Source organism: Rhinolophus hipposideros (assembly GCF_964194185.1).
Source record: "Rhinolophus hipposideros genome assembly, chromosome: 26".
NCBI classification, from domain to species: domain Eukaryota; kingdom Metazoa; phylum Chordata; class Mammalia; order Chiroptera; family Rhinolophidae; genus Rhinolophus; species Rhinolophus hipposideros.
Genome location: NC_138072.1, coordinates 16,609,084 through 16,635,616, shown reverse-complemented (window position 1 = coordinate 16,635,616; position 26,533 = coordinate 16,609,084). Strand labels below are relative to the sequence as shown.

The window sequence follows — 26,533 nt, the reverse complement described above, 5'->3', positions numbered from 1 at the left end:
TTAGCAAGCCACAAAACCTACCAGCCTACCAAGCTTCACTACGCTAGTCATTATTCCTTCATTTGGCATATTTCCAGTCTTACTGGAGGGCTAAACAAATTAACAGTTCCTGTTTCTGGAAGCTAGAAACATTTATGGAACTTCCTACATAACTGAAGAAATCATACAACTAAAGATGTGCCTGAAAAAAACACATGTCCTCAAGTAGGAAGTGTCCCTACATCCATCCACTTTACACAAAACAGAGATTAGAGAGTCATTCATGCGGCTTGAAGGACAGGGTGGGTTAATGTATCAAGGCCTTGCTTACCCTGACAGGCTCCTGCTCTTTCCTCCCACCCCACATTTCTCAAGGGAAAGTAACATAGAAGTTACTTTCATAGTAAGTAACATAGACGTATGTCAGTTTCACAATAAGGCAGATAACATTCAGAAGCAGCTGGGCTCAGAGTTGCCATGTTCCTTCTTTCCTACTTTTAAGTTTGCTTTCTGAGACCCAGTACCAAATGCATAGCAGCTACGAAACAAATGCCAATAATAAGTGAATATATACTGGCACTATTCACAAAGGGCATATTAAGCCTGTGACCATATGTCATAAATTATACAGAAGAGCTTTATGAAATTGCTAATACATTCACCTAATAATATTCTTTATATATGGCCTAAAAAAAGAGTACCTGGGAAATGAGGTATGATTTCACCATCTAACTTGTAAGCAACTCCAACTTTGATCTCTGTAAACATGTCCAAAATATCCAATTTGGTAAGTGCCAACCTAATTTTGGAAGAAAAGACAATGTTAAAACAGCAAACTTTTAAAGAATTATGTCTTAAAGCATGCCACACATAAAACACAGCAGGACAATATACTGATGTATTTTTCTCATAAAAAACATGATTTAACTGATCTACTAGTGAGTGATAATTATTATTAATTATAACAGATCTTCACTGATTGACTCACACACTCTGGCTTAGCTTTCTCATGATCAGCACCTACTTTGGGAGGCTGCCTAGAGTGAAGGTCTCATGCTGTGGTGTGGGACAGCAGAGGTCACTGTCCCACATGGACCACGGGACATGTGTATTTACACGGATGCCATCAACCCTCATTTCTGCACTCTGGTTATAATCACCTCCAACCTTTCGGTCAGAAATTGTCAAAGGAGAGGGAAGAACACACATCAAGGAACTCTTCGTGATACATCAAAATCTCCCAATAAACTGATTGGACAACAGAGCTTTAAGGGAAAAATCTGTGGAAATTATATAAAACACTAGGTTTAGGATGCTCACCAACAAATTAAGTAATTTGAACAAATATACTTTTGATCCTTTATTCTGTTATTTGCTAGGAGTTAAGCCTCAGTAATAGACATGAATACATTTATTTACATATTTATGTATATGTGTTAATAACTTACTGAGCATCTTCAGTGAGCCAGGCAATATGCTGTATGCTCTCACTACATTTCTCACCTAATTTTCAAAATACCCTATGAAGTAGGTAATACTATTATCTAGATATTAAAGATGATAAAAAAAAAAAAAGGCACAGAAAGATTAACTTGCCCAGTCACATAGCATGATGCATGGATCTGGGATTTGAATCCAGTAGTCAGACATCAATCAACCCTATGCACTAAATCACTGTTATATGGCCTCCACTCTGTATATACGTACACTCTATGCTTGTTCTGTCTGTCTGTCTGTCTGTCTGTCTGTCTATCTATCTATCTATCTATCTATCTATCTATCTATCTATCTATCTATCTATTATCTATCTATCTATCTATCTACCGTGTTTCCCTGAGAATAAAACCTAGCTGGACCTAGCTCTAATGTATCTTTTGGAGCAAATATTAATATAAGACCCAGTCTTATACTAATTATATTATATAAGACCTGGTCTTATATGATAGTAAAATAAGACCCAGTATTATATTATATTATATTATATTATATTATATTATATTATATTATACTAATTACATAAGACCTGGTCTTATAGTAAAATAAGACTGTGTCTTATATTAATTTTTGCTCCAAAAGACACATTAGGGCTGATTGTCCAGCTAGGTCTTATTTTCGGGGAAACACAGTATCTGCTTGCCTACCTACCTACACACTCATCTTACTCCCCTCCATACTCATACGCATGTAAAAGTATCATTAACTCTTTTCTTCCAACATTGGACATCTAGGAAGATTAACTTGGGGTCCCTCTCCTTGTGTACCTTTCTATACCTTGGTCCACTTCTACCTTGAACTAAAATTTCATTCAGAGACTAAAGGGAGAAATTTTTCTGTTAAGGCACTACACCTCAAGTTTGCATTCTATAGAATTTAACCTGTGACCATGAATAGTCCTGTATTTCTGAAATGAATGTTTCTAAAAATACTCACGCAGTAAATCCATTAATCATATGAGCATATTTGAGCAAAACAAGGTCCAACCAGCCACACCTTCTTTTCCTTCCAGTAGTTACACCAAACTCTCTACCCCTTGTTTGTAATAATTCCCCAATTTCCTAGGGAACAGAAAATAGAACTTTAGGATTAGAATATCAATGCTGTAAATCTAGTAGAATTATACTTTAGATCATGTAACAAGTCAAACAAAGTCTCTTTGAGATGAATATATTTCAGGAAATAATAATTAAGTCGAAGACAGAATTCCATAAGATGATGGATTCTAAAAGCAAGGGAGGCGTGACTTGGAATACATTCACTTTTGGTTTCATTTTTTACCATTATTTTAAAAACCAATATTTTGAACAAAAACTCACAGACATAGACAACAGTTTAGGGGTTACCAGAGGGTAAGGGGGGAAGGGGACTCTAGAAGAAGGTGAATGGGGTCTAATATATAGTGATGGCAAGAGAACCGACTCTGGGTGGTGAACACACAATGTGAGGTAAAGATAATGTATTACATACAGAATTGTACACCTGAAATCTATATAACTTAATTAACAACTGTCACCCCAATATACTTTAACTTAAAAAAATAATATTTTTATGATGTTATATAGATCACTTCCTAAAATTTAGATTAACATATAAAAATACAAAAGTAAGTTGTTAGTATTTAAAAGAAACAACATAAGGTAAGTTGTTCCAAGAACAACTGTAGTTTGATGATTTTCCTGAATACCATTAGGCAAACTTGCATGTAATAAGTACTTGTTGATAACACAATGCTCTTTTAAAGAGACTTAAGGTTGAAAACAATGCTCAGAGATCTAAGCTACAGCCACCTCCTGTAACCTAATTTTCTATGATCGTATGTAGTCAGTACGCCTTACTACATGATTACAGCAGTCATTTCCTTACCTCTTATAGTCTGACATTACAATTATGTATTTTTTTAAATGTTGCTCTGTCAGGTTTGAATCCCAGCCCTATCTGTGTGGCCTCAGGCAGGTTACATCAGCTCTCAGTGCCTCAGTTCCTCCTCTGTAGAATGGGGATGGTGAGACTACCAGCTCCCTGAGCTGTTGTGAAGGTCACCACCAGGTAAGCGTTGGCTGTGATTAGACAGTGTCTGGAGGTCACTTCCCTCACTCATAGCTCCTAGTAAGTTCTCACTGAAAGGTAGTTGTCATTTTTAACTTCTTTCTCCTCCATTGTCTTAATGCCCTTTGTAAACCCACCTTCCTGTAGCCCTGCAATTACAATTCCCTTTAGGAACACTCTAATCCCTCCCTCTTTTGTTGCCAACCTGCTGCCACTAACAATAAAGATGTGCATACAGTTTTGTTTGCTTTTGTTTTTGCATTTAAGGAGGGCGCAGCTCTCAGTGGCCCATGTGGGGATTGAACCAGCAACCTTGTTGTTAAGAGCACCGTGCTCTAACCAACTGAGCTAACCGGCCACCCCATGCATAAAGTTTTTTTAATGTTGTTCTGATCAATCTAGCCAATTAAGTGACATGCCCAGAAGACGAGAATTCATTAAAGAAAAAAGGTATGAATTTTTATTTTAAAACTTTGGAATGAGATTTACGGAGAAATAGGCTTACGTTGTCTTGCTCTGTAGGAAAGGCACCGATGCCAACTCTAGTTGTGTAAGCTTTCACGACTCCATACACTTCTCCAACATTCTGAGGGGGCATACCCAACCCGGTGCAAACACCTCCAACTGTACAGTTTGAAGAGGTTACAAAAGGATAAGTTCCTAAAAATAGAAACAAGTATTAATATGCACACAGATATACATTATTTAAAAACAGAACTACTATGAAAATTCTGCATTTGGGCACATTCTAGGTATTTGACAGACTTGAATATAACTGTAACCACCCTGTCAAAGCTTCAATGTTTTTTTCTTGATTCTTTTTGTCTGTAATGAGATAAAAACATAGGTGGTTAGAACTGCACCTGCAGTGCTTACAGTGGAGCACTCCTTGAGCGCAGACAGTTACTCAGCTCTGTATGGCAGGCACTCACCTAATGAAGTGCTAAGTAATTTAATATTAGCCAAAACCCTGCTGTTATTCCACTATGTAGATTTATAATCTGTGTAGTTTAACACTCTCCTGTTATTTTAAACAAATTTACTTTGTTATGAATACAGTATTACCATTACTGTTGCAACCTAGAGTGATACAGGATACTAAGAATTTTATGATGTTTCAGCATTTTCCTACATTTTGACTAAGAGTGGTGTACGCCCCCTGCCAAGATCTTCTTTGTACTTCAAGTATTCAGTATGCTAATCAGATACTCTGCTTTCTTTCCAGACTGCATAGGCATATACAGTATCAAAATACATACCTACTATATAGAAATACACTTTCTTTTATTGGTTTACTTGGAAGTCAAAAGCCAGTGAAATGTTAATACGAGCTGAGAACAATCAGACTTAATCCGGAAGAGATCATGTTTAGAGGGAAAGGTCAACAAACCCCAGTTGTTTGAAGATGTTAAGTGTTAACTTTTCGAAGATGGAGAAAATGCTCTACATCCACTCAGAATTTCATGTCCAGGGAGTTAATTAAACAGACTTCCATACATCTTAGAATATCCATGTTTAATAACAATGTATATTAGTTTCTGACAGATTTTTTTAAGCTGAATTAAAGATAAAGATCTTCCATAGGAGTCATCTAATCATCTTACAGTTCTAAGGAAATGAGGTCTAGAATTGAATCCTCAACCAATAAAAATCAGTGTAGAGAAGCCCAAATCCACTGACTCAAATAGTGATTTCATTTTTCTGATGAACTATAAAACTTAACATGTGTATTGTTTTCCGCAATATTCCTTTCAAAAAAGATTAATGTAAGATGACAAACTTCTATCATTCCTGAATATACATACAAGCTAAAAGCCTTGCTTTAAAACCCCTTCATGCTAACATTAATTTTTTATGTCTTGAGTACATCAGGGCCCAGTTAAGCTCCCCATAAGTCATATCTCACTTACCAAAATCAATATCTAATAGTGCTGCATTTGCACCTTCTACCAAGATTTTTTTTGGTGGTCCATGTAGGGCCTCATATAGGAAATAAACTCCATCTTTCACCATTGGTTTAATCCTTTCCATATAACCCTATACACAAAGACAAAAACCAACTTCAATGTATACTAATAAATCTACAATATAACCAGCGCAAGTGAAAATTACCTGACTTTACCGACAGTGAACACTGATAAAAGCAAAGCAGAAAGGGGGAGCTGATGGCGCTCACCCTACCGCAGCGTTTGGATTACCTTTGGTCTTTCATGCTGGCTCTCCAGAACCAGAAAAGAGACACTAGCTCGAGAAAAGTGGAGATACGATGAAAATCAAAGGTATTAACCTCACTGCAAATAATGGTGAAAGCCTTCCGAATAGCCAAGTACTCATACTTCATAAACCAGCTTTCAAGGAAATAAAAAGAATTCAGCATATTACATTATGCTTTTTATATTTTGTGAAACATTTAAAAAGCTGCACTTATAATCCATGTCACCATGAGTTTTAAAACTTGAATCTCAGAATGTGATTCTCAAACTGGGGTGAGGGCCACAGGTGACATTGCCAAGCATACGAATATTAATGATTGATTGATAACATTCTTTTGCCATCGTATTCCATTATATTAAGAGTGAAATATCTCAGCAGTATTACTAGTAGATAATATCAAATACTATTTTACATAGCATTATAATACTTTCTCAAAACATTTAAAGTGTTAATAAACCTACTTAATTTTAAAATTCAATTAAAACAAGAATTTTCCCAAGGCCTACAGTATAACTACAATAAAACCTAGTTGTGACTGTGTTTAAATATTTAACGAGACTACTACAAAAATTCCAAGTTCCACTCACGAATTGACCTGAGTAAGTTAATACCCACTGATGAAAGTATGGTCAATCTTATGCTTATTCCTGTTTTAGTCCTTTTTTTATGCCTGAAATGACCAAATCATTCATCACATCCATTGTTCCTTTAAGTCCTGGTTCAACATATATCACCTACTAAGAACCTTTTACCCAATTCTGTTCATTGTTATTCATCTACTTTGCATTCACATGGAACATGTATAAAATAGAATCAGAAAGCAATATCCACACCTTCGTACATAAATATTTCCAAGTTGCTAGAAATAAATTTCAAGTATTTGTTGCATGTCACAATGTAAAGAAAATGGCAGTCTATTCTAAGCTACAATTACAATGATATCCAATTTAGAATGTTCCTCGGAAGTCATTTTTTGGAATTTAGAAAGTGGATAGACCTAAGGTCTGCAACTGTTCTAGAATGGCATATGAGGTTTGTAAATACCTAGTCATTTCTGGAGCTGATATTCATACTTATTTATAGAAGAGGAGTAATAATCAGATACACAGGAAGCAGCTCGAAATTCACCAAAGACTGTGGAGGCATGGAAGGGTGGAGAGGTTAGGAGACTTGACTACTGACTAACTCAGGCACCACCGACACTTTCTAATGGCCAACCGTGAGTCTAACCTTGGGCCACTGTGGTTCCTAAATGGGTGGCTGGCGTTCAAAGTTATCACCTCTCTCTCGTCCCTTTGTTTATCCTCCACACAGCTATGAGTGATTTTTACGTAATACAAAGCTAGTCTTTTTTCCACTCAGAATTCTTCATTAGTTTTCCATTATCTCCAGGACGAAAGCTAAACTCCCTATCACTGCATACGAAACCATTACAAGACCTATGATTTGCCCCTACTTGTCTAACTTGTAGTTTCAGGTCCTTGACTCCCGTTCCCTGCTCCTCTGAGGGGTGTTTAAGCCACATCATGTGAAGTTATTCAAACCTGCCATGTCCTTTTAGGTCTATATGCTTTTAGATTTAAAAAGGGCAAACACATCACTTTACTAGTTCTTATCTATAATACTTGACACATATCTGTGTGGCACTTATTATACTATAAACTATTTAATGTATAACTTCTCAGCACAATGTAATTTCCATAAAGGAAATTAAAGACCATATGTTCTTCATCCTTATATTTTCAGTCCCTAACACAAAGCCTGCATGATGAAAGATCTAATGCCAATTTGGGAAAGCAGTTTTTAAAAGGACACTAAAAAGGTACGAAGAAAGCAGTACCTTGAGTTTTTGTAATTCACCTTCGATGTCTATTTCCAGAGTAGGGTATATAGATTTGTACTGGTTAGCTAGAACTTTGAACCTGAGAAATACAGAAAAATCAAGACATTAGCTCTGTTTAAAAATATTCTGAAAAACATTATTTGATTCAAATGATTTGTATAGGTAAGTGATCTTAAAAAATTAATCCCCAAACTTAAGTAACATTCTGGAAATAAAAATTAATAAAGGAGATCAATCATGATAAACGATACTCTCAAAATATGTTTTACTCAAGTTTAGGAATATCAACAACATAATTAAGGTGACATATGTGCAGGGGGGAAATAACTGAAATCTGTAACCACCAGAGATACATCTGAATTAATTATACTGTATGAAAAACAAAAGGGGATGGTTCACATGATGCTTTTAGGAGAGACAGAGGCAAACATTAGCAACTGGTCTGATATTCTCAGTGGAAGTGCCCTGACGGTGCAAACGAGGTGCTGACTGAAAACGGATACAGCACATCATACTATTAATCCCACCTGTTATAAACACAATAACTAACTCCCCCTCACTGGTCACCATATTGCCTTCTGGTGATTATTAGGTTTCCCATGGAGATTTTTCTACAGAGAGTGAAGTGTCAATGTGTTATTTCTATTTTGCAAGGTAAGCGTGGTACACAATAGTTCACCGGTACCTCGGTACGTGAGAGGCTAATTATTCTCGGTGAAAGGACAAAATGGAGTCTCTGGATCTGAAAAAATGAGGCTCTAGAATGTGGTGGCTCCAAAGTACCGCCACATCCCCTGGAAACACCTCTGTTTCTCAGCAAACCATTCCAATCTCCAGTCCTTAAATATAACGTTGGCTTTGTCTTCTTGGAGTGATGCTATGATAATAACATCATGTTACTTTTCATGAAGTAATTTGAAATAAAGGACCAATTAGAATATAATAAAAATAACTTTAATATTCTAAACAAAAATACCAATTTGCATCGTGGGTTTTAAAAATTCTAAAAATCCACTTGCTCTTTCCATTTTGAAACCCAAGTTCGTTACCTCTCAGAGAAGCCATCAAAGTCAGAAACCAGATCGCACATCCTGAGTCCACTCCGAGCAGCTTTGGAAGAATAAACTGGTCCAATGCCCTTTTTTGTCGTACCCAAACTTAAAAATCAATCAAAACAAGCTTTGAGTTAGACAAGAAAGATGTAGTTCTTGTGGTCAGATCATCACAAATAAGGAAGTTACTATGACTATTTTCTGTTTATGCTATTTCCTGTAAGTTTATTTATATAATCCTATTGATTTTCTCTGAAATCTAAACTGGATATTTTAATACTTATTTTTCTTCAACCTCACCTAGAATTTAAGCATAAGGGTCTGTATATGCTTCAACTGCACCAAAAACAAACAAACAAAAAACATACTTTTTTCCTGCTTGTTCTTGTCTCTGTTGTTCCTGGATACCATCCGCTGCTTGATGAAAATCAAATACTGAGGGGAGAAAAATAAAATCAAAACCTTGTTGAAACAAAGATAATACAGTAAAGCAAAATATATTGCATTTTAAATTACCAAAGTTATAAATCCCTTCAGTCTAATTTCATTATGATAAATCAAATGGATACATTCTTAAAAGCGACCATAGTGGGAGTGAAGGTTACAATACCAACTCATATATGCGTATTAACATGAAAATATGCCTATTCATTCATTCCTATTTATTGTAATCTATACTATTTTAAAAATGAGTCAGTAAAGGGTAATTTTGGAACACCCTATCCAACAATTCTATAAAGCTCAGTGTACTAAGACATCCTCTCTTCTTCGAGTTCTGGACTTCAGAAATCTAGGGATTATTTTGACATGTCCCTCTCCCTCACTAGTCCCAAGCTTCCATCATCTCTCATCGAAACTAGCCTCCTAGTGAGTGGGCCTATTTCCACTCTTGGAACCTCTAATTCATAATTTTTAAAGCAGCCACAGCCATCTTTCCAAGACACAGATATGATGTCACCATTCCTTTCCCTTTAAAACTCAATGGCTTTCTATTGCTGAAAAGAAGACAAAACTCTTTTACATGGCCTCCTTGCATAGGCTGCCCTTTCATTTTACACTACATTCTGCCCCCTTTCTGACCTTTGGCATAAGGGCATTCTTTTAAGTACTTTTACAGGCATATGCTTCTCCTTTCTGAATATGCCTCTTCCTAGGTCTGCACACTCCCACTCTCTCCCACCAACAGTTCATGAGGATTGGAACAGTGTCAGTTTAGCTTATTAGTTGATTTCCTATGCCTACAATTTCTCAAATAGTTACTGATTCAATAAATAGCTAGTTTATGGAACAAGCAGGCCTAGAATTTTGGTCTCTGAACTTTTAACCAAGGTTTTTTTCTTTCTGTTTTGTTTTTTTATTATTATTGTTTCTAAAAATCCTTGTGGGAATATAATTGACAAACCACAAAATTCACCCTTTAAAGTGTACTAAAAGGCAACAAAAGCAAAAATAAATGAATGGGATTATATTAAACTAAAAAGCTTCTCCACAACAAAGGAAATCACCAACAAAACAAAAATGTAACCTACCAAATGATAGAAGATATTTGTAAATGATATATCTGATAAGGGATTAATATCCAAAATACATAAAGAACTCATACAACACAACATCAGAAACACAAGACCTAAATAGACATTTTCCCAAAGAAGACATACAAGTGGCCAACAGACATATGAAAAGATACTCAGGGGATCAAATATATGGTGATGGAAGGAGAACTGACTCTGGGTGGTGAACACACAATGGGATTTATACATGATGTATTACAGAATTGTACACCTGAAATCTATGTAATTTCACTAACAATTGTCACCCCAATAAATTAAAAAAACAAAATATACTCAAAATCACTAATCATCAGGAAAACCAAAACCACAATGAGATGTCACCTCACACCTGTTAGAATGGCTATTATCAACAAGACAACAAATAAGTGTTGGCGAGGATGTGGAGAGAAGGGAACAGTCCTGCACTGTTGAAGGTAATGTAAATTGGTACAGCCATTATGGAAAACAGTATGAAGCTTCCTCAAAAAAATAAAAAATAGAACTACCAAGGCGGCCGGATGGCTTAGTTGGTTGGAAGGTGAGCTCTCAACAACAAAGGTTGCTGGTTCGATTCCTCAATGGGATAGTGGGCTGCGCCCCCTGCAACTAAGATTGAGAACAGCGACTGGACTTGGAGCTGAGCTGCGCCCTCCACAACTAGATTGAAGGACCATGACTTGGAGCTGATGGGCCCCAGAGAGACACATTACTCCCTGTATTGGGGACATATTACTCCCCAATAAAAAGAAAAAAAATAGGACTACCATACGACCCAGCAATTCCACTTCTGGGCATTTATCCTGAAAAATTGAAAACACTAATTCAAACAGACATATGCACCCTATGTTCACTGCAGCATTATTTACAGTAGTCAAGATATGGGAGCAATCTAGGTATCGATCAATAGAGGAATGGATGAAGATGTGGTATTTATATACAATGGAATACTATCCATAAAAAAAAATGAAATCTTGCAATTTGTGACAACATGAATGGTTCTAGAGGGTATTAATGCTGAAATAAGTAAAGTAAGTCAGTAGAGAAAGACAAATACCATCTGATTTCATTTATATGTAGAATCTGAAGGTCAAAACAAACAAGCAAGCAAAAAAAAACAAAAACAGACTCACAGACACAGAACACACTGATGGTTGCCAGAGGGGATGGGCAAAAAGATCAAGGAACTTTAGAGGTACAAATTTCCAGTTATAAAATAAATAAGTCACAGGGATGTAATTTACAGCATAGGCAATATAGTGAATAATATCATAATAACTGTACAGTGACAGGTTACTAGAATTGTCATGTTTATCAATTCGTTAGGTATATAGATGTTGAATTTATATATTATGTTCTACACCTGAAACTAATATGATATATCAATTATACTTTAATAAAAAGTTTAAAAAACAAAACAAAAACATGAAGTGTACTGTTTAATTATGTTTAGTATATTTAATAATGGCTTCTTTTCACTAATAATTGTTACTATTTCCAAATAAATAAGTTGAAATGTGTAAATATTAAACAGAATGACTGACACAAGGTTCCTAGAACTAGTGGTGGAAGCTGTAAAAGAACTACTTAGAAGTATTACAATACTAATACTGTAGTTACAGGTGAAGAAACTAGAAAAATTCTAGGAAACTTGACCTAAAACCAACCTTTGATTAACTGGCCCCAAGACAGATGTCGAGGAGCTTACTGCCTACGTTTTCTTCTAGGAGTTTTATAGTTTCAGGTCATACATTCAAGTCTTTATAATATTACTAAGTTAGTTTTTATGTATGATGTAAGACAGTGGTCCAGTTTTCCCAACACCATTTATTGAACAGAATACCCTCTCTCCAATGTATATTCTTGGTTCCTTTGTCATAAATTCGTTGACTATGCATGGTTTTATATCAAAGCTCTCTATTCCATCGAACTACGTGTCTGTTTTTATCCAATACCATACTGATTTGAATACTGAAGCCACATAACATAGTTTGGAATCAGGGATGATAATGCTTCCAGATTTGTTCTTTTTCAAGACTGCTTTGGCTATTGAAGGTTTTTTGTGGTTCCATATAAATTTTAAGATTGTTTGTTCTACTTCTACGAAAAATGCCATTGGAATTTTCATAAGAATCACATTGACAGTACAAACATTTTAACATTATTAATTCTTCCAACCCATGAGCACAGAATATCTTTGCATTTATTTGTGTCTAATTTCTTTCATCAGTGTCCTATAGTTTTCAGTGTACAGGTCTTTTCACCTCCTTGTACACAGAGTAGCTTTTCAGGGTACTCTGTATAACATGGTGTAATAAATGGTGACTAAAGGGGTAAAATATGTGTATCTTTTTGTGCACCTTGCTGTATTACGTGGTATGTTAAAATGTATACTAGTTTCTAAGACAAGCATTCTAAACCTTGGCCAATAAATAGCTGTTACATATTATAGGAATTAGTTTACTATCATGTTCCTATTTTGGTACCCAGCCAATAGCCTTTCTTATCTACTTTTTAGAAACCAGAATAGTTCTTAAAAGCTGTTTCATCAAACTCAGACTTTGGAAATCAGTTATGACAAGACTGAGATCTTGGAGTAAGCCACTTCTTTTGAATAAAAGAACATTAGCGTTTCAATATTTGTTTTATGTTCTATATTCAAAGTTACAAAGGCAACTGGCAAACCACAAATAAATGGTTGATGGAAAGCAGATGAACCGTATTTTTCATAAATTAATTCAGTACCTTGCCAAAGAGCCAATATTTCCTTAGGTCTTTCTAGGCCTCAGGAAGCTGTTAGTATAATCAGAATAATTACTTTCACAAAGCTTCATGGAGGCATGGAGCCTTAATATCTCCACTATTACCATTTTTGAAAGACAAGTCTTTGAAGTTGCTTTGACTATCCACAGTATTGTTACCTATAGCCTCGTTGTTGTACTGCGTATCTCTAGAACTTACTTATCTTTCATCTCCTTCAGGTCTTTATTCAAACATCATCTTCTTAGTGAATCCTTCGCCACTTTATCTAAAATTGTAGGTCCCATCCACCTCCTAACTGCCTGACATTACCTGCCTCCTTTCTGATTTACTTTTTCTCCTCCGAACTTACCACTATATGCAACGATACATTTATTACACATTTATCTTATTATTGTCTTCCTGTTGTCTTCATTACTATACTATAAACTCCATTAAGGGATTTTTATTTTTCTTTTCTACTGTTGAATCATCAGTGCCCAGCACCACACCTGGTACAGAATTGGCATTCAATAGCTGTTGAATCAAAGGACAGACACTCAACAAACCTGGACTTCAAATGATTAAAAAAAACAATTTTAAGGTCTCAACCATTTTTCAGGTTTCTTTACCTCAACAAGCATCTCTTATATTACAAATTTTGCTATGAGATTCAATAGGACAGGACACAATTATAATGTAATACACAATTCCCTGTATACTTGCTTAAATATGCTAATGTAAACATCTGGCAAACAACTTCATCATTTTTAAATTTTTTTAAAAGAAAACTGACTTTAAAGCAAAACATTTAATGCATTGTGGAGTTAATAATAATAGAGACATGAAACATATGACAATAATAACACAGAGAAAGGGACAAGGTATATGGAAGCATCTTTTGTTTTAAGGATCTTAGGTTAAACATTGTACAAGCACACCTCATTTTCTTGTGTTTTGTTTTATTCAGCTTCACAGGTAACTGCATTTTTTTTTTTTAATTAAAGCAAGACCTCCCCACTGTCACCAGCAAAAAAGATTATGACTTGCTTTATTGCAATACTCGCTTTACTATGGTAGTCTGGAACCGAACCCACAATATCTCCAAGGTATGCCTGTATTATTTTAAGGTAGATCATGATAATTTAAAGATGCATATTATAAATCCTAGAGCAACTACCAAAATTCATAAAATAAGGGATAGCTAATAAGCTAATAGTAGAGATAATATTTAAAATACTAAATGAAAAAACTGAGGAAAAGAAAAAAGACAAAGAACAGATAGAACAAATAGAAAACAAAGAAATAAATTCAATCATAATGATAATTAACTATATTAAAAGTAAATGGTCTAAACACTTCAATTAAAAAGCACATTATCACAATGACTAAAAAGTAAGATTCAACTATGTTTTGTCTACAAGAAATGTGGCATAGATATAAAGATACAGATAAGTTACAGATTGTTAGAAGATGGAAAAATATACACCTTGCAAATACTAATTCTAAGAAAACGTTAGTGGCTATAGTAGTACCAAAGTAAACTTCAAGATAAGAAATATTACCATAGGTAAAGAGGACATTTCATGACAAAAGAGTTAATTCATCAGAAACATAATTTTACCATAAATGTATCTAACAGAACTTCAAAGCACAGAAAGCAAAAACTGACAGAGTTGAAAAGAAAAAAAAGACAAATCCACAATTATTGTTGGAGGTCTCAACAAGTCTCTCAGTAATTGACAGAGCAAGTAGACAGAGAATCAGGATACAGAAGATTTGAACACACTATCATCCAACTTGATGTAATATATATATATATACACACACACACACACACACACACACACACACACACACACACACATATATATATATATATATATACACACACACACACTCCTCAACAAGAACAGAACACATATTCTAAGTGCATGTAGAACATTAACTGAAATCAACCATCTACTGGGCCATAAAACACAACATGTCAACAAATCTAAGACTGACATCATACAAAATATATCCTGTCTACAACAAAATTAAATTAGAAATAAATTAGACAAAAAAGAAATAAAAAAGAGAGATATTGCTAAAATCTCCCAATAGTGAAAGTTCTGAAGTCAGTGTCTAATAAGCATCTAAAATGGCTAGTAAAAGAAGGCATATTAAACCTAAAGAAAATAGAAAAAATGGAATAATAAAGAGCTAAAACCAATGAAACAGAAAACAAATACAGAAAATCAACCAAATCAAATGCTTATTCATTGAAAAAATATATCAATAAGATAGATAAAGGTCTAGTTAGATTGATCAAGAGAAAAAGAGAGAAGACAGAAATTATGAGTATCAGGAATGAAAGAAAGTACATCACTGCAAACTACAGAAATTGAAAGGATAACATACAAATATTCAAAACCTTATGCTAATAATTTGACAAGTTGGATGAAATGAATACATTTCTTGAAAAAACATAAATTATCAAAACTGATACAAGAAACAGAAAAACCTGAATATCTTCATATCTATTAAAGAAATGGAATTCATAATTTAAAATATCCCCATAAAGAGTCTATGCAACATTTAAAGAGGAAATAATAAAATGAAGACACTAAAACTAAAGAAAACTACAGACCAATGTCCTTCAGTATGAAAACGCAGTAGTTCTTTACCAAATCGGGGGACCTGACTTAGATACTAGGCAGATATATGAATAAAATGGATAAAATTCTTTCCCTCATGGATACCGCCTTGTGTGAGGTGTTTTACTGATGGCGAGACCAACGCCTTAAGGATAAATAACTCGCCAGAGGGCACACAATCAACATTTGGGTCTAGATCCCTAAAATTCCAAAATCTAGTATGACTCTATTATACTGGACCCCATATCACCCATCATACTTTGTACTGACTTAATTGCATGATTTTACAGGAAATTTTTTTAATCCTTGGAAAGAAATAAATTAATATTTTTAAACATCTGTGTACCAGATTAGGTCTTGTACTTAGTTCTGAAACGAAGGTTCTAATGCCATAATTATAATGGAGCTCATAGAACTATAAATCCTCTGGTAAGAGAATCCCTGAACATTTGAAGCGGTTTCATGGCAATGATTCCCAGCAACTTTCCAGTCAGTTTTTTATTTTTATTTTTTAATGACACCATTTACTTCTTTTCATCATTTTAGAATTGACTGTGCTAAAAATACATGTTTCTTATAAATATTTTAATAACACACATTTTAAAGCATACATATATTATTACATATATTACTAGTAACATCTAAATTTTAGTCTGAGCTATCCTCTCCGGACTTAATCCTCTATCAGAAGAACTTGCCTTTAAGGATATATATTTTTAAAAAAGGAAAATCATTATTAAAGAAATATGATAAAATTATAAAATTAATTCACATTTGTTATGCTTTAAACCACATTACTTTCCAATTACTCTGGTCCTTTGATCCCTCTGCCTTTCTTTAGTTTTTGTAGTCTAAAGTACTTAAGTAACTTGCAAGTTGTCAAGTGACAGACCCAAAACATTTGTAATGAAGAAAGGTTGAGAATCCAGACAGGAACACAGACCGTTCTGAACACTATGTTCTTTCCAACAACTGACAGCATCAGCATACATTTCTGTCTACACATAGCTGGATTCTGATTACCTACATTAAGGTCATAAGTTACTCCAAGGGTACTTACTTGGTACCACCCTATTGTGCAATCCTAAATTGTGGCCCTCAGATTAATATACTGAATTTCACATAGCAGATAACAAAGGACTAAGAGAAAGTTCTGAAGATAAGCAGGGGCTTTCATCATCTAATACCGTAAGTGCCTTACTTTATTTATAAGACAGAGGCAATAAATACCAAAAGGCTATATACTATAAAAACCATGAAAGGGAAAGGAGTTAATGATGACTCATGATAACAGAATATAATATGTATAAGGGTAATAATTAGTGAGTGTAAGCAGATAAAAAATACTATAAAAGTAATATACAAAAATATATTTTTCTTTATATAACTAAGAGACTCAGTAAGAAAAAATACCAGTAACACTGTATTGCTTTCTATATTATAGCATTAAAATGATGATCTATAAAAGTTTAAAACGAAAGTACTAAGGTAAGTTAGTAACCAAACAATATTTTTTATATAGATGACAGGCAAAGAGCATGATTTTTTTTTTTTAAATCAGAAGCTTAAAATAGCCAACAAAAAACGACAGATTTATTACCCTCTTCTTTCCTTCCCAAAAGGGTTTCATTTGCTTACTTGACTGATACTTTGACGGGGCTACCTCTTAAATGGAGGTCAATGGTAAAAGTAGAGCAGCTATTGCCTCAGGAGACATCCACATTCAAGCAGAATTTAAAGGTTCAACCAATCATATAGAAGTTTCTTATGTGGTTTATAATTCTTTCTCTTTCCTAGTTATTGTCCCTTAATCAAGTCACTGCTAATTAACAATTCTATCACTTCAGAGATAGGATAATAACAGGGAAACAAACCTCAAATTTATTGGTAGTGGCTGAAGTTAATTTTAGAATCTAGTTTGCTTAAAATAATGGAGAAGGCTAGTCTGAATAAAGTCTGAATCATTTGAAAGGCAGTATTACTATATTTTAAGCACACACACAAAAAAAAATCACTCTAAAGATTTGCCAGATAGACATACCATGTTTCCCTGAAAATAAGACCTAGCCAGACAATCAGCTCTAATCCGTCTTTTGGAGCAAAAATTAATATAAGACCAGGTCATATTTCACTATAATATAAGAGCGGGTCTTATATAATATAATGTAGTATAAGACTGAGTCTTATATTAATTTTTGCTCCAGAAGATGCATTAGAGCTGATTGGCTAGGTCTTATTTTCGGGAAAACACAGTACTTTTATATGAGTATTAATGTGTGGAAATAAATGCTCTCTGTATTTCAATATGGTTTTTTATTAGAATTACAGATGTCTCATGAAATGTTGCTTATATTATTCATTTGATTAGCTAATTCTTCCTTCAGCAATAGGTAAATTTTAGCCTAGCCCTTATCAAAAAAAAAGAAAAAGAAAAAATTAATAAGATTTTATGTATTTGGAACCCAATTATTACAATCCACCCTACTTAGTTTTCACTAAAATTAAAGACAAAATTAGCTACAAAATGCTTTCATTTGAAAAGTCTCTGATAAAAAGACAGTTATATATAAATGCATTATGTCCCTCTTACCAATATGAGCTCTGTCAGATATGATAAGCCTTTTTTCCCAGCCTTCCAGTCCTAGAGGGAAGGGGGGGAAGACACATTTATTTGAATATTTTGTATAATAATTTTTAAATCTTAATTTCTTTAGAAACACAATGTTTACAAGTGTTATTCACCGAAATAATCACTTTCATTATCTTTTCTTCTGCACAGGAAACATGTTTAACAAGAATTTGCTCAATCTGTCATTCATTATATATACAAACACATTCACAAATTCTACATTTCTAAATGTTTTGCTCTAAAAAGCTCCAAACTCAAGCCAGCCATATCCACATAACATACTTCTAGGAATCCAGAAAGGAAATGGTAAGAAAATATTTTTGTTGGAAGCGGAAGAAAGGTGTGTAGGGCAGAAGGAGAATTTTGAGAAAATGAAATTAATTTGGGAATTATTTGTCCCAAGACAAATTGTTATTTAGGACAAATAATTACTTCTCAAAGACAATTATGAAAAGTGTGATTAAACAAAATAATAAAATATTCTAATTCTTCCAAATTACTATCAGTTACTATATTAGCACACTGAATTGTAGATGATAGATAGACAGATAGATAGATAGCTAATAGATGATATACATATCTCCCCATTTAACTGTGAATGCCTGAGAACAGGGGCCATGGGTTTCCAGAGCATGGACCAGTCATCCAATAAATGTTCAAAAAAAATTGTTGAATGATTGGATGAATGAAACTAAATAGATACATTTTTAAAGACAGTAAATTTTAGTAGGCTATATGCATTCTAAGAATAAGCCACCAAGCTCCAAACATTTTCAAAATTAATTTTAGATCTTAAAAATTAGTTAATTTTGATAATTAGCCAAAGATTTATTTTGAAAATGATTCCTTATAGATTGAAGAGGAGAACCTCCTGGGTAATGTGCTAAAAGATAAACCGGAATATTAAGTCTTCCATTTTATAGCTGTTTTTGACATGCAAATGTGTACTCTAAAGGTAGCTTAGGGAACATTATAAAGAAAACATTACAAAAAAAACTCAACAAAGTAGATTCAGCAAGACAGGCTGGAAGGAAAAAGAGAGCAGGGTCAAGTTTTTCGGGGGGATGAAAGAGATCACAGGGCAGCATGGGAACCTCAAGCTGACCAACTGAAAAAGCTGACACCAATACATAAGTAAAAATGCAGAGAGGACACCAGAGATGGTAGCAAGACAGGGTTCTGTGAAGTCAGACTTAGTTGTCGCAAACACGTGAGGACAGATTGCTACTTTTAAACCTGAAAAACTTTAATAAGGTAATAAAATTGAGTATTTTAAATATGAGCTAAGCTAAGGGGAAACTACACTAATGATTTTTCTCAATCGAGTATTATTATTTACATTGCCAAAATCCCCTCAAAACCTAGCGAAATAGCCAAGCTAAATGTAAACAGACGTCCCAAAATCCAAAAGGCATTAGGAAAGGTAGGAAATCAAGAAATTTTTTTCAAAGGAGATAGAAGAATACATTACATAGAAGGAGCGTTTCTCTCATTTGGAGAGAGGGACCTAAACAGCCCTCTTTTATCTCTGGGTTGTAGCAACCGAGGGAGCTCTAGGTCCTCTGGGAAACAAGACTGACAGTGTGCAAAATGGGCTTCTGTGGCTTCTTGACTGCCCTAAGCTAATTTTTGGTTTGGGCAAAGGGTATGCTAATTTGAGCACAAACTCATACATTTCCTAGAGTTTTGCCGCCAAGATATAGTAAATAATTCTACCTCCCTAAAGTTTACTGATGAGCAATTGTGTTTAAAAAAAATCAAGATTATACAATGACCACATGTTTGTCTATTGTTTAAATACTGATTATTAAAAAAAATTAATAACTGACATTAAAAAAATTTGTCCTACGATAACCTGTAATTTTAAAGCACAAGACAAAAATGTTAAGTTTGTCTGGCATGGAATCCCAACAAAACTTTACCAAAAAGAAGTCGTTACCAGGCAAAGCAGATTCATTCTTTCATACCTTTTCCTTTTTGAACATTTTTCTCTGCTTCCTCAAATAATCCGGGTAGATGAATTACCACACCATTTCCTACAGGAAAACAAACAAATCCCAACCTTAAACATCATATTTATAATACAGACATAATAAAGATATTAAAACAGATATCTACAATATCTAGATGTCTATATTTAGAATAGTAGAGTAGTATATATCTAGAATAGAAGAGTGAAGGACTTTGATTAATAGGATATTCTGAATTATCAGGGAGTTACCACAGAAAGGATTCCAAATTTTAAAGAGTAGTGTAATGTAACACACTATAGTACATAATATATAGAATAAAAAAACACTAATATCACATTCAACTTAAAAGCTCTCTGAAACAAAGTGAAACTGTTATTTTGAAAGAAACTACTTAGGTAGTTTTAGGTAAATTAAACCAGGTCACAGTAGACTCTAGATCTATGTCTTTCAAATTGGAGAATCACAGCCTATTAGTGGTCATGAAATAGATTTAGTGGATGGTGATTAGCATTTAAAAAAAAAAAAAACTACCCTTGAGAAACCCCACTGTTCCCCAATATTCCCGAATAAAATAAAAATTAACATAGAAAACATCGGATTGCATCACATGTTGCAAGAGTTCAGAACTCATTTATAGGCTTGTTTTCCTACTGTGCGTCATAGTGCTTAAAAACCTGACTGGATGATCTAACACTGCTTTATAGAATTAAAATTGCAAATGATCCTACAGAAAGGCAAAGCAATCATTCCAAAAAGTATTAGTGCTAAAAGATGGAAAAGCTTCGTAAAACAGCCAAAGTTAGGTGTATTCCAGAAGGTGCCAAGGTCAAGATAATCATTTGATTAGTGAGTGATGAAACCAGTTTAGATAATGAAAAATGAACACTATTATCAGTTGGGACGGAAATCCCCAAGTGGCTCAGTATATACTCACCAATGAATGCAGTAACATTTGGATTGATTATTCCACTGGGTAAAAGATGAAAATCATATTCCACAGAGTCGACAACAACTGTATGTCCAGCATTATTTCCTCCCTGAAATATAAGATGGGAAAATTGAACCTGACAATAAATATGACAAGTAATAATCTCCTTCCAAAGTGAATTAATGATTTCCTGCTAAAATGTCAATATAACTTAAGGAAACCCAAGTATTTGTCATAAATACTTGTTCTCTACGGTCTACAATTGAGTGGCTATCCTCTCACCTTTCCTCACTAGAGTACACTTGAGTTATTTATTATTCCTGACAGGATCTGGAAATTAAACAACTTCAAGTTTCTGAAAGATAGGAAGACATATCTTTTCTTAAAAGAGAGAAAAATGAAAAAGCACAGGGAACAATTAGTTTGTTATTCTGTTTCTGGCACTGTGTAGGACATGTAGCAATCTAATTAATTATCAATGATATTTTATCTAAACAAAAAAAAATCACTAAAACAGAAAAGAGTAATATATCTAGTGACCCTAACTTATCGTAATCATTCATGTAATTCCCATTGTCCTGAGTGTGTCAAGCAACTTTGTAATCTGAAATTTGTATTCTTACATGGATTTATTAACTAGGAAATCTCCAAGTAACTCGCTCAAATATTGGTTATCCTGAGACCTTAATTTTATAATTTATAAATCAGTCTAGTGAGTTCGGTTAGTGACATATCCCTTGAATCTGCTCATCTCTGGATAAAGTGAAATACTGGGGTGAGGAACTTCTAAAGCTGAGAATCATACTACAAACCCAGGGCGAAATTTCCATTCTGTGAAGCTCATGTCTAATTGGTCTATAAAAGCAAAATGTGAAGTCAACTGATAAAAGTTAGGTAGAGGAGACTGAATATTAAGTGACAAGATAATTTTTCTAATTCCTAAATTTTAAAAAGAATGGGGAAAACACAAATCAATAAATTATAGGTTTATATTACTTAACTTTAAAAAACACAGAATATGTTTAATTGTTATACACACAAAGAGCTGTGGAATAGCAATTCAGTTCAGTCCCTCTTCTCCCCACCTTTCCCCTACTTTGCAAATCAAAGCAGTCACCCGTCTGGCCACAGTAACTTGATCCAGCAGGGAAACTTGATCCAAGCCTGAGCCAATCAAGCTCCTCTCTCTCTCGGGAATCTGATTTTGAATAGAGAGAAAGGAAGTTAGGAGTTAGAGATGCCTGTCACCTAAGGGAGCATCCTGAAGAGAAAGGCTGCCAGTTCTGGCTGCTAAGTCCCAGGGCTGCTTTTGTCTCCTGCCACTCGGAGGCTTGGCCATCCTGCTCTTTCTTCAAACAAATCCCCACTGTGCTTGAGACCGTCTCTTTCCATTGCTTGCAAACAAAGAACCCAAATGATTCACAAAACAAACTCATTGCAACACAGTATGTATATATAGTGGGCTCTCTAAATTCACATCCTACACAGTGATAACTAAATATAAAAATGATTACCTTCCAGATTTTAATATTGACGCTGTCAAGAACAAACTAAAACAGGGTACAGGGAAGATATGAGTATTTAGTTATTTTGTAACTATTCTGTTTTACCACATATGCTTTTGCTTCCCAATCAGATTTTAAGCTTAAAACAGACAGAAGACAAGTGTTTTGATTTTTTTTTCCGTGGCTCCAAAGAACCAAAGGTTGTCAAGCCCAACACTAGAAATAAAGTTTGGATGAAGAAATGTTGATATGTACAAGTTTCTAACTAAGAAGCTCCAAAGGTCCAGGGGAGATTAAAAAAAAAAAAAAAGTTTGGAAGGGAATGAAAGGACCTTAGTCTGCACAAGTGACTCCTAATCCTTAATTTAGTTTGCTATACAAATTTAGGTCTTCCCAAAATCACTCTCCCAGCTGAGCCCCTGCTGTGACAGTGTCCACACCCTGAAACAATGGTATCTCTTTTCCATCAACAGTAAAGGCCCCGGTGTAGACAGCTAATGACTTCATGCACAGAGCCGAGGCATTTCTCAGGCCACTTGGGCCTCTATGTGTCTTCTGTTTCTCCTTTTTGCTCTGACTACATGAACATGGTACTGTAATCACACAGCTCAAAATGACCATCAATCAAGAGAGCAGAGTGTTTCCTATAATCCACTATGGAGTGCAGCAGAGAGCAGCAGTACCTCAAACCCCATGCCTTTATTCCAGCAACCAAAAACAGCATTCCTCTTTCTTGTCTAGAGTCTTCAAGTTTAGGAACCTAACAATCTGGAATCCGTGCTTATGCCCTGTGCTGCTTTCTTGGTAAAGACAGTAAGACCTGTGTCTGTCTTTCCAGATGAACCATTTCACTACTGCCAAATCTACAACACTTGTCAATCCACAGCAATAAATTATAAACAAGTATTACTGTTTTTTTGTGAGGACATTCATGTCACTGCAAGAAGCTTCTGATTTCAAAGCAGAGCACGTTATGTTACTACCAATAAGTTGACCAAATTAAACTATTCAGCAGTAACCAGACACGCTAGATAGGAAGAGAAAAACATACACAGGGTATCGGGATTTCTTTTTAGCAAAGACATCCAAGTGCACTGGTCAGTTATCTTTTAAAGACTTAAGATACCCACTTTACCTTACATTACTTTGGTTACCTTTCAATCTCATACACAGATAAATGTCAAACAAGTGATAAAAATCTCAGGTACCTTGTATTTTATACCTTAGTTACCATTATGAAACAACTTCTCACAATGAAAGTGGAAAGGGGCATGGCCTTGGAGGATCTTAGGTTCCTAATTAAGAAACTTCAGACTCTAGATATCAAACTCTATTATACACACTTATTGAACTAGGATCACAGATAACCAGGGTCACAGATGGGAGGACCAGATATGCAACCAAAATATGCATAAGCCAATGACACTATGCAGCTCCTTGAAAATGCTTGATAAAAACACCGAATCACTAACTACATTTATGAATATTTTCTTAAAAACACACTGAAATTGAACTGCAGATGACAAGTCAAAAACGATTTTTCCCACAAATAAAATCCTTCCTTTAAAAAGGTTTTTAAAAGCTTGATACAGATAGAAACTCTGTTTTTTCAAATTTCACGGGACCTCCTATTTTTTAAAGAAGAATTTTATTATATTGAATTAAATATAATTAAAAGTTGGTTCAATGTAAAAAAGAACCATCCCATTGTGGAGCCAGAGCAGCCATGGGAACTGCCCTCTATTTACTATTCTTTTCAATTGCTTTCCCTAGGCAATACTAAATATCTCAATGTCCCTTTTCCCATCGATAACGGTATTCTAACAGTCACCCATCTTCACCTATTAGTACGGAGCTCATCCACACTAATATTTGGTGTCAAAATCTGACACCGTCCCCAAAGGACAACACAGCTACACTTGTATCCAGTTTCAGTCAATAAGCCATTAAGTATATATCAGTTTACCAGTTCATTCTAGATTTGTTCTAGGCAACAGTTTTTCCTAGAAATACTTGAAACTATCCAACTGATCCACCCATTCCCATAAATTCTTTTAAAAAGGAGTAACACTGGTCAAACACCACTGAAGTGACTTCATATAATTTAAAAACTTCTGCCTCAAAAGTAGAGATGATAGTATATTATGTATACAAATAATATAGGCTTAAATAGTGAAGAATCTGAGACATCCACATTGACCAAACTTTAAGATTTACTACCCTCAGGAGAGAAAAACTGTTTGCTGGAATTGCATGGCATTCCACTGAAATATGCTGAGGAAATGCATCAAAAAGATACAAATATCTGTTATCTATTTTCATCATAGATATAAGACTTTAATACTATTAAAGCCTTTAAACATAATGGTACAATGTAAAAAATACTAGTTCAAATACTAAGTTACAAATGTTCATGCAAGAAATGCTGGGGAATCCACTTTAAACTCATGCCAAGTCAATGAAATTGTCCAAGGGGATGTTAAAATAATTTACCAGAAAGGGTTAAACTAGCGATTTCAAAGAAATGTTTAGGGGTAATCCAGTCACCCAATATATATATATATATATATATATATATATATAAAGTTTTACTTTCTGTCGCACATAGTGCTAGGTGCTATGGAAGAAAACAAAAAGGAACAAGTCCTATTTTGAAGAAAGCTTATTATATACTTGTAGGGAAAACACAGGAAATCCAAGAAAGCAAGATTTAACCAAGCATAGCACACACTGGTGCACACTTATGTATGTACTTGGAAAATACTATTAACAACGCATATAAAAAGCAACCCTGATAGTCAGTAGACTCAGAAATAGTAATTGTTATAAACCTGGAAGAATGGTTTACCTTACGTGCTAAGTCTCTACCTACCAGCTCCAAAATACTGGGAAGTGGTTTGGGAGATGACCCTTTTTAGCTGTATGAGGTCGAGGCATTAAATCACACTTAAATCATTCCCTTTTGCAATGTTTCTGTTATTTCCAGGAGAAAGTCTCCGTTTGCTGCTGGTATGTCTCTTACACTACTTTATCACTTATTAATATAGCTGGTTTCAGAGCCTTCGGCAGATACTAGCTTCCAGCTACAAATTAACATCTTTTCCACTGAGTTTATTTTTATGGCAAGCTTTTATATATACAGCAAGTGACAGGATCTACTTTCCCTTTATAATTAATTGTAGTTAATATTGTCTCTTTATATTAACTTTAAAACCCCAGGGGGCACGGGGGAGCGGCCAGCACAATGGAAGGGAATACTGTTCTAGTATTTCCTGATCACAGGCAACTTTATGCCTGTCATTGTAACCAAGACTACCAAGCTTGCTTTCTCCAAGAAAATAAACAAGTCCTTGCTTACAGCCTGGTATAAACCGCAATAGTTAAAATCTCTGTAGTTTCTACTCAACAAAATAAAGGAAACAAAGTATAATAGTTTACTTTGGGAGGATTTGGGGGGAGAAACAGTACTAGGCTTCCTAACAAAACTACTTTTGTGCTGCCAGAAAGGGGTCTTCCTATTCCCATACTTTAACCCTTTGAAAAACCTGCACTAGTACCCTTCTCTGTCCCCACCCTGGCAACACTTATTTCTGTAACAGCTGTCCACCAGACTATAAACTCCTTGTAGGCACAATTCCTGCCTGCCTTTCTCAGCTTTTTAATTCTGGGGTTAAGTGGTCCCCTGTAGATACCCATTATGTGATTGTTGGATGAGTGAACTAGTGCCTAGATTTGATCCTATACTTAGTTCTTCTCTTCTTCTTAAAAAACATATTGATTTAAAATTAGGGCATCAGTAGTGGTTGTCCTTTAATGCAAGCCCTACACACTTATTTATGGATCTAAAGTATCTACCAAGTTATAAATAACTCCCTATAAATCCTGCATCTGAAATAGAAAATGCCACTAGCTTTGCATCTATTCTTTCCAAAAAGGCATGTT

General features: G+C 34.6%; 1 protein-coding gene across 1 annotated transcript in view; it reads right to left on the bottom strand.

Annotated features, from left to right (window-relative positions):
- The window catches only part of ADSS2 (adenylosuccinate synthase 2), a 33,100-nt gene that overhangs the window by 3,736 nt on the left and 2,831 nt on the right, over positions 1 to 26,533 (bottom strand). The window contains exons 2-11 of the mRNA XM_081039452.1: positions 21,093 to 21,195; positions 20,153 to 20,221; positions 18,147 to 18,197; positions 9,000 to 9,066; positions 8,629 to 8,736; positions 7,577 to 7,658; positions 5,433 to 5,559; positions 4,028 to 4,182; positions 2,410 to 2,534; positions 681 to 778 (exon numbers count right to left, since the gene is read on the bottom strand). Coding sequence (XP_080895578.1) covers positions 681 to 778; positions 2,410 to 2,534; positions 4,028 to 4,182; positions 5,433 to 5,559; positions 7,577 to 7,658; positions 8,629 to 8,736; positions 9,000 to 9,066; positions 18,147 to 18,197; positions 20,153 to 20,221; positions 21,093 to 21,195 — 985 coding nt within the window. The remainder of the gene's footprint in view (positions 1 to 680; positions 779 to 2,409; positions 2,535 to 4,027; positions 4,183 to 5,432; positions 5,560 to 7,576; positions 7,659 to 8,628; positions 8,737 to 8,999; positions 9,067 to 18,146; positions 18,198 to 20,152; positions 20,222 to 21,092; positions 21,196 to 26,533) is intronic.